The sequence below is a fragment of the Orcinus orca genome, chromosome 13 (genome assembly GCF_937001465.1).
Source record: "Orcinus orca chromosome 13, mOrcOrc1.1, whole genome shotgun sequence".
Lineage (NCBI taxonomy): Eukaryota > Metazoa > Chordata > Mammalia > Artiodactyla > Delphinidae > Orcinus > Orcinus orca.
The window spans coordinates 4,476,097-4,491,093 of record NC_064571.1 but is presented as its reverse complement, the minus strand read 5'-3'; the positions used below and the strand labels follow the sequence as shown (position 1 = coordinate 4,491,093).

At 42.3% G+C, this 14,997-nt stretch overlaps 1 protein-coding gene across 2 annotated transcripts in view; it reads left to right on the top strand.

Annotated features, from left to right (window-relative positions):
• Positions 1–14,997, top strand: part of SLC9A2 (solute carrier family 9 member A2) — an 85,788-nt gene that overhangs the window by 14,510 nt on the left and 56,281 nt on the right. The window contains exon 2 of one of the 2 annotated variants that reach the window (XM_049696070.1): positions 499–641. The exons of the other annotated variant lie outside the window; for it this stretch is intronic. Coding sequence (XP_049552027.1) covers positions 611–641 — 31 coding nt within the window. The 5' untranslated portion in view covers positions 499–610. The remainder of the gene's footprint in view (positions 1–498; positions 642–14,997) is intronic. 2 annotated transcript variants of the gene reach the window in all.

The window sequence follows — 14,997 nt, the reverse complement described above, 5'->3', positions numbered from 1 at the left end:
AGGATGCTGAGGGCTGCAGGATTCGCTTCATAGTCGTACAATCTAAACCTGCAGTCCGGACGGATGCAGAACAAGTTCTGCGACAGTTCTGAGCTGCAATTTACGTGAAACACAAGCTGGAGACTTTTCTAAATAAGAATACTCAGCGTGGCCAGGGCTGGCGCTCAGCATTTTTCCAGCAAGGATCTTGTTTCCCACCTGGCTGTGTGAGAAACTCCCCCAGATCACTTTACTCCTCCAGATGAGATATGTGTTGGGAGGCACGTCTTTCACGCCCAGGTGTCATATATGCAGAAATACTTTGACAGCTGTCCAGGGTCATTGTTATTTCCTGAGGCAGAGTTGCTGCCTTGGTGAGCTTCGGGGGTGAGTTTTGCCAGGCTGTCTGTCTGGATGGTGTGGGATGTGTATCCCACCTCGGCTGCACTGTGCTCACGGAACATTTTGCAAAATTGATACGATACAAACCTCACGTCGTTCCTCTGTTGGCTGCCCTAGAATCTGAGTGTGCTGATAGCAAGAACTGAACATCCTGGGAACCCATCCCCCTGTCCCCTTGCTCCTGTGGCTTCAGGAAGGAGAGTATGACCCGTTACCCGAGTCATCCAAGATGGTCTGTTTGGCAGGAAGTAGCCAAGGCGGTAAAGTACATAACTGGTTTTGGTTTTTTGAAAGCCAGCTAATGGTAAACAACTGAATAGAAAATTCAAAACCATGAATACCTCTAAGGAAGACGTGAGAAATACGATTACAGAAGAGTACAGTGTGTTTGTTTACTTATTTACTGTTTCTTCACTGGTGTCCCTCAGACTTCAAGCACAGTTTCTTATCTTGGAAAGGAAGAGATTGATTTGCTTTTTACAAGATCGTTATGCAAAATAATTATCATACGTATACTTACATTGATGCTGACTAGCCAGCCCGTCTCTTGCATGTCAATCTCTTGGAAAATCCCCGGACAAATAGTGACCTTGTGGACCACGGACATAGCCCGCTAGTGAATGGGGCCTGTCCTTGTCCTTCCACTGGAATAGATTTTAAAGTGATATCGGAGGGTTCTAGAAATTCCGTGAGGCACAAGGTGGGGGGCTGTATCAATGGGTTGTTTATCTTGCCACGTGTTCACTGGGCTCGCCGCCCTGGTTCAGCCTCTTTAACAGCCAGGAGAACTTTGCTCGTGACTGGCCTGCCCCAGATTGATCGGGGCAGCAGAAGCCTGGGAGGCCCCTGGGCCTGTCTGCTGGGCCCCAGGACCCCGTGGACCGAGGGATCCAGTGCCAGGAGCATCTTCCCAGCCACCCTAGTCCTACTCAGAGCCTGGTTCCTCCCAAACACCCCCATGGGTGGGACCAAAGAACTCTGTCATTTGAAGGGAGAGCTTGGTATTTTTTCGATTTGTGACTTTTCTTGAAATCCAGAGAGATACAGTCTCCCCCCTCCATATGTATGTATATATGTGTGTGTGTGTGTGTGTGTGTGTGTGTGTTTATGTATGTATATATATATAAAGCAGCTTCTCCAGCTGCCTCTGCCTTTTGCCCCAGCAGATGTGTCCTTTTGTGACAGGAAACTCTCCGTCAGCTTTGGATACAGTATCTTACATGAAGCACTGTGAACCTGAAGGGCTTCATGGATGACTCTGTGTGTGTGTGTGTGTGTGTGTGTCCTTGTCTGCGTGTGTTATGCACACCGCCACACAGGCACACGCACACACACGACTTTTAAGTCTGTCATGAGGCTGCCAGTTAAAAACTAAATATGAAATTTCTAGCCATGGATGTTTGCAGAGTCTACTCAGCAAAAATACTTTTCCTACTCATTAGATACAGGCTAATTCTTTGCGCCCAACTTCTTATACAGAGGAATATATAATACTGGGAATTGATCTCATCTGACTGATGGCCCAGGAATAGAAATGATGAGTCTGAGATTGAAGGATGGGTTTAGTGCAGGTGGTGATGAGACCAGGGCGTGAGTCAAATTCGTGCCCAGCCCTGGCTCCAGGATTGGATCAGGATCTGACCTGCCTCCGGTGGACAGGAAACTCCCGGGCCAGTGGCAGTGTACCCTCAGATGTTACGTCCGCCTGCAGAAGTGAACGTCACCACCTCCATGCGCTGGCCGGCACGTGTCAGAGAACTCAGCCCATTGGCAGAAACCAGCCCAGCAGGGACAGGGAGGCCCCTGGCCCCTCACTCACTTGCTTAAGAGATGGGAAGCCACATGTTTAATTCAGGGAATCTCAGTTCCTGAGCTGGGATCTCATTGGCACAGCTGAGACTTGAAGTCAGGAGTCTAAAAAGACTAGTGAGGAGAAATAGAATGGAAGGTTCCCCAGTCTCCACTACAGTCTTAGTAGCATCTGAAGATTGGCTTTTGGACTTGAGGTCTAGACAGGTAGCACACGGAGTGGGCCTAGTGGTGCGTGAGCAGGTCCCGTGAGATGCTTGTAGCGGGGCCAGGGTCGGGGAAGCAGGCAGGAGAGCTGGAGGACCAACCCTTGTCTTGGCTAAAGCTGGTTGCCCCCCTGCACACATTGATATGGAGCGGGGGACAGAGGGCCCAATCTGCTGATTTTTTCAAGATAAACCAGACAAGAGAATTTGTATGTGCAAACTCTGTTTCCATATATTAGCTCAATATTTAAAAACACCAGATAAACACAACAAAACAGGCCTGCTGGCCATGACGGCCTGTGGCCTGCCAGTTTGCTACCTCTGGTCCAGACTTTTTTTTTTTTTTTTTTTTTGCGGTACGCGGGCCTCTCACTGTTGTGGCCTCTCCCGCTGCGGAGCACAGGCTTCGGACGCGCAGGCTCAGTGGCCATGGCTCACGGGCCCAGCTGCTCCGCGGCATGTGGGATCTTCCCGGACCGGGGCACGAACCCGTGTCCCCTGCATCGGCAGGCGGACTCCCAACCACTGCGCCGCCAGGGAAGTCCTCTGGTCCGGACATTTTCATGTTATTTGAAATTTTGCTTCTCGGATTTATACCTGGTTATACTGAAGGCGGCAGAGTCTGTTGTTTGGGACACTTACACACTCAGGATCACTTGGAATTTGTTACATAGTCCACTTAATAGTAATCAAAATAAGTGCCATTCTCAGAGTGGGATCATGTTACGAAAAGAGAAATAAGTAAATACAAATGGTGACATACTCTTACCGTTGATAAAAATGCGAAGGCTGTTATGGAATATCTAAGTGAGAGGCTTTCACGTTTTACACCTTGAATAAGGATCCCAGGTGTGGAAACAGCGCTGGGATGGCTGTTAGGAGGCTGGCGGGTCCTTCTCACGTTGCCTCTGATGTTCAGTTGAATCACACAGCAGCTTCATCATCTGTGAAAGGTAAATTCTGTGGGTAAATCAAATGTCACCCTGATAGTTATTCGTACCCTAAGTGAAAGTGTCACTTACCCTTGAGAAAACTTCCTTGTTTTGTCAGTTTAAATAAGAATATCTGTCACTTACATGTGGAATCTAAAATACGACACAAACGAACATAACTGTGAAAACAGAAACAGACTCACGGACATAGAGGACAGACTTGTGGTTGCTGAGGGGGAGGGGGAGGGGGAGGGGGAGGGATGGAGTGGGAGTTTGGGGTTAGCAGATGCAAACTATTATATATGGGATGGGTAAACAACAAGATCCCTATAGCACAGGGAACTATATTCAATATCCTGTGATAAACCGTAAAGGAAAAGCATATGAAAAAGAATGTGTATATGTATAACTGAATCACTTTGCTATACAGCAGTAATTAACACAACATTGTAAATCAACTATACAGCAATAAAATTTAAAAAAAAAAGAATATCTGGTCTTAGAGTCTCAGTAGATTCTCAGGTCCAATGTAAGCACTTTCCTTTAAAATAGTTCGATGAATAAAATAAGTGAATTTAACAGTTTTTAAATATAATTAAAACAATATTGTAACTCTTCTTGTGCCCTTGTTCACTGACCATTATTTTGAATAAGCCCATGGAAATATTGATATAATAAACATACGTGCAGCAGTAGATTGTTATATCATGTTAATATGTTATAATTTCGTCACCCATTTCCCTTTTTCTGACGTCTTACTGTCATCATTTTTGTAAAAATTACTTTTTTTACCCTTTGAATTGCAGAAAAATTCTTTTTTCCTTCTTATTTTTGAACAGCTCAGACTTTGCACATTTTATATCACTGCTCCTAGAGTTGCCTTTCAAAGGCCCAGTTCAGAGGCTGGGAATCAGCTGACCAGTTAATATTTGGGGTGATATGCATGGCGACAGTGCCTATCAGCAGACATCAATTTTAGCAACATCATCTCTTCATGCTTATTTGTTTAGCAGTGCTTATGCAGTTCTGTCAATATTTCATTTTACTTTGCCATAATTATTTAATAAAAATGAGTAGGAAAGTGAAAAATGAAAGTGAAGATTTTTTTCCATGGCAGTAAAATATATATAACATAAAACTGACCATTTTAAGTGTACAATTCAGCAATATTAAGTACATTCACAGTGTTGTGCAAACATCACCACTATCAATTTCCAGAACTTTTGCATCTGCTCAAGCAGAAACTCTGCCCATTAAACAGTAAGTCCCCACGCCCCTCCTGCCAATCCCAGGTAACCTCTACTCTGCTTTCTATCTCCGTGAATTTGACTGCTTTAGGTATTTGACAGAAGTAGAATCATGCAATATTTGTTCTTTTGTGTTTGGTTAAAGTGAATATTTTACTTTTATAGTGTAGTTCTTACAACCTTATCAAAATCGAGACAAAGGTGCAAATTGCGAGCAGTGATAAAAGCATAAACCTTTAGTGTAATCAGATATAAACCAGTTGGCTATGCATTCCATTGGGAAACAAAAGAACAAACTTAGAGATTAAAGAAGACAGCTAGAAAAGTTGGAAGTAGGAAAGCGAGGGACTATGATAAAAGGTGAGGCACACAGTTTTTAGCTTTCAGGAATCGGAACCTCCACAGAGAACACATGCAGCTCATCCCTTTTCCCTGTGTGTCTCTCCGTAGATGTGGAGTAAGATCCCCGGAAAAGAGCCAGGTCAAAGGCAGGGTCAAGTGCTCTAGTGCAAGAAAGCTCTTCTCAAGACTGTGGCACAGTGTCACTGAGGGCAGAGAGCCCCGTGGGCCAACACTGTCCTCTCAAAACACTTCGTCAATGTCTTGATTGAAAAGTGTACCTGTTTCTTCATATCCTTGACCATGTCGGGTGTTACTACTTCCCACTAGTTCGGGGGTAAATCCAGGCTGTGGACGACAAGGCCAGGACTGGTCATTCTCACCCTCTCTGTTGGATTTCTGGCAGCACCTCCTATGGACCACAGTCATGTCCACTCCAGAGAGTTTTGCATGTGCTGTTCCCGCTGCCGTGGGAGACCCTTCCACCCCTCTTGGCTTGGACAATTCCTATTCCTCTTCATTTCTCAGGTGAAACTTTGTTTCTTTAAGGAGCCCCTCCCCCATGGGGCAGACAAGATAAGGGGCCCCAGGGACTTTCTCAAAGTGACCTCATTAACATAACAAAAGACACTTAGGAAATACCAAGGGTTTTAGGAGCTCTGTGCCAGGAACTGAGGGTCAAAGACCAAAAACATATTTCTTATTTTAAAATACAGTGTTTGCGGGGCTTCCCTGGTGGCGCAGTGGTTGAGAGTCTGCCTGCTGATGCAGGGGACATGGGTTCGTGCCTCGGTCCGGGAAGATCCCACATGCTGCGGAGCAGCTGGGCCCGTGAGCCATGACCGCTGAGCCTGCGCGTCCGTAGCCTGTGCTCCGCAATGGGAGAGGCCGCAACACTGAGAGGCCCGCGTACCGCAAATAAATAAATAAATAAAATACAGTATTTGCAATACTCATAAAGGATATTGGTCTCTGGCTTTCCTTTTTGTCCTGTCTTTGGTTTTGATATCAGGGTAGTACTGGCTTCATAAGATGAATTGGGAAATCTTTCCTCCTCTGTTTTTTGGAAGAGATCCTGTAGAATTGGTGTTGTTTTGTAGAATTCACTAGTGAAACCATCTGAGCCAGGAGATTTTTTTTCTTTTGATAGTTTTAAGTTACAAATTCAATTTATTTTACAGGGCTGTTCAGCTGATCTCCTTCATTTTGGGTGAGTTGTGGTTGTTTGTGTTTTTTGGGGAATTGGTCCATTTCATCTAAGGTGTCATATGCGTGTGTAGAGTTGTCCATAGTATTCCTTTGCCATCCTTTTGATGTCCGCCCGCTCTGTAGTGGTACCCTTTTAAATTCCCAATGTTGACAATTTTTGTCTTCTCTTATCTTGGTAGTCTTTCTGGAGGTTTGTCGATTTTATCACCCTTTGAGAAGATCCAGCTTTTTATGCCACTGATTTCTTTTTTTTCTATTTTTCTGTTTTCGATTTCACTGATATCTGCTCTTATCTTTAGTTTCCTTCTTTCGGATTCTTTTGGGTTTGTTTTTCTAGGTTCCTAAAGTGGAAGATTAGATTATTGATGTGAGACTTTTCCTCTTGTCTAATGAATGCATTAGTGCTATCCATTTCTCTCTCAGTGCTATTTTAGCTGTGTCCCACCTTTTGCTATGTTGCATTTTCATTTTCATTCGGTTCAATTTTTTGATTTCCCTTGAGACTTCCTCTTTGACCCATGGATTTTTTTGAATAGTATGATTGAGATGTAATTTACATAGTATGTATTTCACCCATTTAAAATGTACAACCTGATGGTCTTCAGTATATTCACAGACGTGCAACCATCACTACAATCAAATTTAGAATATTTTCACCACTGCCAAAAGAAATTCCATATATTTTAGCTATGCCTGGGCCATTTCCCCATCCTGCCCCAGCCCTAGGAAGTCCCTGATCTACCTTGTCTCTGTAGATTTGCCTATTCTGGACATGTCCCATAAATGGAATCATACAGTATGTGGTTTTTTTGTGACTCTGTCTTTCACTTAGCACATTTTCAGGTTCATCCTTAAGGTAGCATGTGACAGTATGCCATCCTTTTTATGGCCAAATCAGCTTCCATTGTACGGTTTTACCACATTTTGTTTATCCATTTGTCAGTTGATGGGCGTTTGGGTTGTTTTCGCCTTTTGGCTATTAGGAATAATGCTGCTATGGATGTCTGTGTACAGGTTTTTATGTGGCCAGGTTTTCATTTCTTTGGGATATATACCTAATAGTGAATTTCCTAGGTCAAGTGATAAGTCTTTAACTTTTTGAGGAGCTGCCAGACTGTTTTCCAAAATGGCTGCACGCTTCATATTCTCACCAGCACATGAGGTTCTGATTTCTCCACATCCACAAAAACATTCGTTATTATCTGTCTTTTTGATTACAGCCATCCTAGTGGGTGTGAAGACCCATAGATTATCTAGAAGTTGAGAGATTTTCCTGTTTTCTGTATGTGAACTGATTTCCAGTTTGACTCCGTTGAGATCAGAGAATGTACTCTGTATGATTTCAGTTCTTTGAACTTTGTTGAGATTTGTTTTTATGGCCGAGGAAATGTTCTATCTTGGTATATAATCTGTGGCTTCTTGGAAAGAATATGTATTCTGCTGTTGTTGGTTGGAGTCTTCTATAGAATTAGATCCTGTTGGTTGCTGATCTACTTATTTATTTTACCAATTATTGAGAGAGGAGGTGTTGAAGTTTTTAACTGTAATTATGTATTTGCCTATTTCTCCTTTCAATTCTATCAGGTTTTTTTTCATATACTTTATAGTTCTGTTATTTGGCACATACACATTTGGGCTTGCCATATTTTCTTGGTGGATTTGCCCTTTTATAATTATTTAAGGTCCCTCCCTGTCTCTGGTAATTTTCTTTGCTCTGAAGCTTACTTTATTGGATATTAATATAGCCAATCACACTTTCTTTTGATTAATATTTTAATGATGTAACTTTTTCCATTCTTTAATTTTCAACCTGCCTATATCATTGTATAGAGGTGACATTTTTTTAGACAACATATAGTTGGGTCATGCTTTGTAATCCATTCTACTAACAGCTGTCTTTTAATTGATGCATTTAGACACTTTACATTTTTTGTAACTATTGGTGTGTTTGCGGTGTTCGGGTTTAAATCTGCCACTTTTTCTTTTGTTTTCTGTTTTCTCCCTGTTTTTCATTTCTCTGTTTTCTTTTCCTGTGGGTTACTTGAACACTTTTCAGAACTCCATTTTCATTTATCAGTAGTGTTTTTGAGGGTATCTCTTTGTATAGCAGTTTTTAGTGTTTCCTCTGAGTATTACATCATCAGTATGTGTATATGTATGTGTGTGTGTGTGTGTGTGTGTGTATATATATATATATATATATATATATATATATATACCCTCATGTGCTAGTTACATATATATATATATATATGTAACTTATGGCAGTTTACTCATGTGGTCATTTACCAGTGTGAGTGAAGTAAAGAAACCTTTCCTCCCTTTATGTTTTTTTACCTTCTCCCACTTATAATATGGTCGTCTTAAAAACATTTTCTCTATGTACATTGAGAACCACATCAAACAGCGTTGTAATTTTGGCTTCAGTGGCCAAGCTTAATTTAGAAAATTCAAGGGAAGAAAGAAAATGTATTGAATTTCTTGTATTTTTACTTTTTTCTTAATTCCTCATGTTCCAAGATTCCATTGCTTTCCATACTGAGAATTTCCTTTAGCCATTATTTTGGGGCAGGTCTGCTGGCAACAAATTTTCTTAGTTTTCCTTCAAATGAGAATGTTTTGATTTCTTCTTCATTACTGAAGGCTGTTTTTGCTGGGTATAGAATTCTGGGTTGGCAGTTCTTTTTTTTCCTGCATGTGAACAATGTTGTGCCACTTCCTTATAGCCCCCATGATTTTTGAAGAGAAATCTGCTAAAATTCTATTTTCTCGTCTATAGATAAGGTGTCCTTTCTCTATCTGCTATCAAGATTTTTTTCTTTTTCTGTATTTTCAAAAGTTTGAGTATAGCTTGTCTTGATGTGGATTTCTTTGCGCTTATCCTTTTTGGGACTCATTCATATTCTTCATTCTGTAGGTTTATATTTTTTGCAAAATTTTGGAAGTTTTTAGCCATTATTTCTTGAGTACTTTTCCAGCCCCACCCTCTTTCTTTTCTCTTTCTGGGACTCTGATGACATGAATGTTAGATCTTTCACTATAATTTTACAGGTCCATCATGTTCTAAGCCTGTTTTGTCTCTGTCATTCAGATTGGTTAATTTCTACCATTCTGTCTTCTAATTTAGTAATTCTTTCCTGTTTACTAATTCATACTCCCAGTTTACTAATATTCTGCTGTTAAGCCAATACAATTGAATTTTTAAAAAAATAAATTTATTTATTTATTTTTGGCTGTGTTGGATCTTCATTGCTGTGCACAGGCTTTCTCTAGTTGCAGTGAGCAGGGGCTACTCTTCATTGTGGTGCATGGGCTTCTCATTGTGGTGGCTTCTCTTGTCACAGAGCACGGGCTCTAGGCGCACGGGCTTCAGTAGTTGTGGTGTGTGGGCTCAGTAGTTGTGACTTGCAGGCTCTAGAGAACCAGCTCAGTAGTTGTGGTGCACGGGCTTAGTTGCTCCGCGGCATGTGGGATCTTCCCAGACCAGGGCTCGAACCTGTGTCCCCTGCATTGGCCGGTGGATTCTTAACCACCGCGCCACCAGGGAAGTCCTACAATTGAATTTTTAATTTCAGTTGTTGTATTCTTCAGTCCTAAAACTTCCATAGGGTTCTTCTTTGTAGCTTCTGTTTCTTTACTCAGGTTTTAAATTTCTTTGCTCAGGCTTCCTATTTTTTTATTTGTTTCAAGCATGCTGGTAATTGCCCATGAAACATTTTTATCATGGCAGTGTTAAAATTTCTGTTAGATAAATCTAACATCTCTGTCATCATGATGGTGATATCTATTGTGTTTTTATCATTCAGTTTGACATCTTCTTGGTTCCTGGTAGGATGAGTGGTTTTCTATTGGAACATGGACATTTGGGGTATTATGTTATGAGACCATGGGTCTTATTTATACCTTCTGTTTTAGGTGACTTCTTATGATACCACTCTCGGGGGGTGGGGGTGGGGAGGAGCTGCCGTATCATTACTTACAGTGGGGTAGATTTTCAAGTTCTCCACTTTGTCTCCGTTGCCCACCGAGGGTCTGCTCATTACTGCTATATGGCGATGGCCGTCCCTGGTCCTTACTAGGTCTGCACTGACACCTTGGCTGAGATGGGGTAGGAGTGCCGCCTTGCTGCTCTCCTGGTGGCCTCCACTGACAGCCAGGGGAGTGGTGTCCTCATTACCATCCGGTGGAAGAGGATGTCCTGACTCGCCACCAGGCCACCTCTGGTCCACCTCAGTGAGGAGGACGTGGGGTACCTCATCATTGCAAATTCCAGGTCCCCCATGTAGTGTTCACAGGCACTATGGGGGAGGGGGTGCTCATTTCTACCCGGTGGTGGAGAAAGTCCCACCACCCTACTTTTTTCCTTTCTGACACACCCTAGTAGGGAGGCTGGGGTGTTCCTTACAGTCTAGGAAGGGCGGGATCTAGAATCTCTGCTCGGTCTTTGCTCTGTGGGTTTGGCTGGAATAGAGCAGTTATTATCGAGAAGTATTACGTGTTGTGAGGCTGCCTCTTTCCTGGTCCGTTGTCTGGATGGAGTGGGCTTTGTTGGGGCTCTTGCTCTCAGCACCCATGGGCATTTCCAGGTTGCTGGCTTCTTCAGCTCCAAGTCTGGGATACTGGAGGCAAAAAGGAAGCACAGGGAACTCCCTGCTGTATTGTTCTTCAGATCTCGAGGTCCCTAGCCGTCCTCCTTCGTCTCTCCATCTTTCAGAGTCTCCTTGTGCTTGTTTTGTACATGATACCTAAGTGGGAGGAATAGAGAAAAATACATACTCCATCTTCCCAGAAGCAACAGTTGGATTTTTGTTTTTTTAATCTTCATTTTCTTACTTTTTTTTTTGCAGACTTTACAAAGATGAATTCAGGCATACCTGGCTTTTATCTTAAAATTCTTTACTTTTTGGCCACTGATTATAATATATCACTTCTTTGTAAATGAGACGATTGCAGCATAGGATTTTTCTTGTTTTCATAGATTTTTAAAATTTTAAACTCTTTGATCTATATGGAATTTTCTACAGTTGTAGAAGCAAAAAAGAAACGTGTGTGTACGGGTGTGTGTATTTATGTGTGTGTGTGATTTCTCTTTATTTATGACCTCTGATACCTCTGATTAAATTATGCTTTCTTTCCCCATTGTTGTACCACTGTTTGACATTATTTGGACTTGCTGTTTCACCCCGTTGTCCATTATGGGCTTAATAAGAACACAGGGCAGTATTTTTGACAGTGGTGTGTTATTCAATTAAAATAACATTGAGTATTGTTTTTTATTGTTTTTAATGAAAGTAGTATATGTATGGTATTAAAAAAAATTTTAAGTTATCCTAAAGAGCTTATAACAAATAACAGTTCCCCCAGTTCCTTAAGCCTAGACCTGCTTTTCAGAGGTAAGTGCTTTTAATTTCCTGACGCGTTTTTTGTTGCTGTATCAGTTTTAGCCAATATCTCTCAGTTCCCATTTTCAAAAATGAGTATATTAAGACCTTTCTCTCTTCCATCCAGTTTTGACCAGATATACCTTTATTTTTATATTTTCAAGGTTGGTAAGATTTACATTCTGGCCTGTAACCATAGTTAGCGTCTTTCATCTCTAAGCTGATACTGAAAGTTGAAAACTAATAAAGAGCATTTACAACGTTTTTTTAAAAAAAGAAGTAGCAGCTCATCGCTCATCTATGATGTTCTATAGAAATCGTCTGCCATTTCTTCTAGCTAGATCTTGCTGTCAACTTGTTAAGCTCCCTTGGGTGTCTTCCAAGGAGATTCTGATTGGCATTTGCAATCTCAATTTTTCTCCCCTGAAATCTCCTCTCTCCCTGTTCTCATCTCAGTAAATAACCCCACTCTGTACCCAGATGTTTGAGCCGAAAGCCTTGGATTCACCTTTGATGCAGCTGTCTCACCGAAAGAAAACACACTCCCTGTTTTTCTCTCTTCACTCACAGAAGGCTTCTGGGCACCAAAACGTGCGTGGGTTTTCCACACCACGTAGTTCTCCATCCTCTGTGGACTGTAGCTGGGTGTCCTGCAGATCAGTTCAGTTCTGACATTATCACCCTGGACTTGGCATCAGATCCCACTCATCCCGGGCTCAGTCTCACAACACCGCCCCCATTGCTGCTGCCATCTGTGAGTCCCAGGTGGTCACCTGTGCTTCTTACTGGCTGACTATAAACTGGGGTTCTCATGATGCCTTCCATGGGCTCAATAATTTGCTAGCACAGCTCACAGAACTCAGGGAAACCGTTATGTTGACTGGGTTATTGTATAAGAAAGGATACGGATGAACAGCTAGATAGAGAGATACATGGAGTAAGGTCTGGAAGGGTCTTGAGTTCAGGAGCTTCTGTCCCTGTGCAGTTGGCATGTACCACCTTCCCAGGGGGTAGATTTGTTCATCAACCCAGGAGCTCTCTGAGCCCCATAGTTGAGGGGCTTTTATTGAGGCTCCACCACATTGGCCAGATCAATTAGTAAGGCCACCGCCAGTGGTGGGGGAGGGGTGGAGCTGAACATTCCAAGCTTCTACTCGTAGTTGGTCTTTCTGGTAACGTATCCAGGAGCCTACCAAGATTACAGCAAAAGATGCTCCTATCACCCAGAAAATTCCAAGGAAGTTAAGAACTCTGTGTTGAGACTTGAAGGCAAAGACCAAAGAGTAGAACAAAAGAGGCTCTTAGCACCTTTATCACTTAGGGAGTTAGCAAGGTTTTAGGAGCTCTGTCCAGGAGCTGGGGATGAAGAACAAAATAGCTTTTTTTTTTTATCATTATATCACAGTATCACACTCACATCCCTCATCCAGGCCAGCAACACATTCTGTTGGAGCAACTCTCAAAATATATCCAGCATCCAACCTCTCCTCACTCTCCCCACCACGTTCATGAAAGCCACCATCATCTCTTTCCCATGTTGCTGGAAGATTCTTGACTAGTCTTCCTGCTTCTCTTCTTCCGCAGCAGCCAGAATGACCCTGTAAAACCCCGAATCTGATCATGACACTCGTCTGCTCAGAAACCTTTGGTGGCCCCCTGTTGGTCTCAGAGAATGTCCAGAGTCTTTCCCGTGGTGACAGGCTTGGCACGCTCTAGCATTTTGCTGCCCCTCTTTCATCATTTCCTACCATGTTCTCCTTACTTCCCGTGCTCCAGCTGCAGTAGCCACCTCGCTCAGGGTGCTCCCAACTCAGGGCCCTTGTTCCTCTCTGTTTTAGAAAGTTCCTCCACCATGTCCCTCACCCTCACTTCATGTAGGGTTTTGTTCAGATGTCATCCATCAAAGAGGCTTTCCCTGCCCACACTGATGTCAGATTCTACCCCGTCCTGTCCTCCTGGATACTCTCACCCTTCTCTGCCTTTCTTTGTAGTGTTCATCAGCACCTGTCAACTGTGTATTTATTGTTTGATTTATATATTTTATTGCCCATCACTGAAGCCTTCCAGTGAAAAAAGCTTCCTTTTATTCACCACTACATCCCTATGTAGTGGTACCCAGCGCATAGTGGGGTCTCCATAAATGTCTATTGTATTAAAAAAAAGATGGAATGAGATGCACACTTTTTATTGCTTGCTTTTTCCCTGTCATATATAATGCTGCAATGTAGTTTTTTCTTTTGTTATATGTAACTGGTATTTTCTGTTTTTCATTGCTAGATAGTAGGATTCTGTCATTAACCCCTCCTTGTGCTGAGTGGCTCTCCTTACAGACAGGACTTTATGAGATCATGTATAGATCCCTTTGGAGTTTGGGCTGTTCTTACACTTTTCAGTCGCATGTTTGCATCAACTTTTTATTTATTTCTACCGATGGTTAATCACATACATCTGGTTTAAAACTCTAACTGGACGGCCTTGACCCTCTCATTTCCAAAGTCTGGTCTCTGGTTTCTTGGGAAGAGCTTGTCCGCTCCATGTGTGGAAGACAAGGATGGTTTGAGACACCCTCACTGGCTCCCCCTCCCCTTGCCCACAGAACAAAGGCAGGTTTTGAAGGATCAGCTCTCCAGGCCTTCTACAGTGTGGCTGCTGCCTGTTTGATGGCCCCTCTCCGTTGACCTGCCCTATACGCTTCATGTTCAGGCCAGCCCTGCCACCCTGTGCTCAGGATGCCCAGCCTTTCCTGCTGTCTTCCTTGTGCTTCATCCCCTCCGAATGGAAATATCCACATCCAGCTATCTCAATGCCACCTGTTCCAGTTCCTTCTTGAATTTCCTCATCTGAATTAATTTCCCTCCTCTCCTTACTTCCCTGGTACTTATTATACCTCTTCTTTTATAGCATGTATCACTTTCTATCTTGTACTATAATTACTTACAGTCTTATCTTATGTGCCAATATAAGCTCACTGAAGACATGGCCCATTTGTGATCCATCTTTGGGCCCCTCAGAGTCTTATACAGGGAAGGTACTCAACAAATACCCTCTTAAGGGTTTAACTCTGCTTGTTCCTTCTCAGGTTCTTCATGGAAAGACTAAACACGTATTGGTTTTCTCTTTTTTGTAAGTGGTCAAGTCATTTGGAAAAATTAAATACCATCTAAGTTCTGCTTTGGGATAATCCCAACAAAATTTTCATGTTTCCTTTATAATTTCATATTTTTCAATTAATCTATTATTATAAGTCCTTTGCAGATCTAATAAGTGGAGCATTTTTAAGACCTCTATCTTCACAGTTGTGCTACTTTTTGATGGAGAGAAATTAGATGTATGTTTCAATCCCAGCATGTGACTAAGTGTTGTGAGAAATCCATATTCACAGGTTAATGTTACTGACATAGAGCAGTTAATTCTGCTCTATTTACTGACTTCTATTCTTTTTATGTATTTATTTGCTTAGCTTTTTATTAGTTGCTTGTATTATTTATTTACT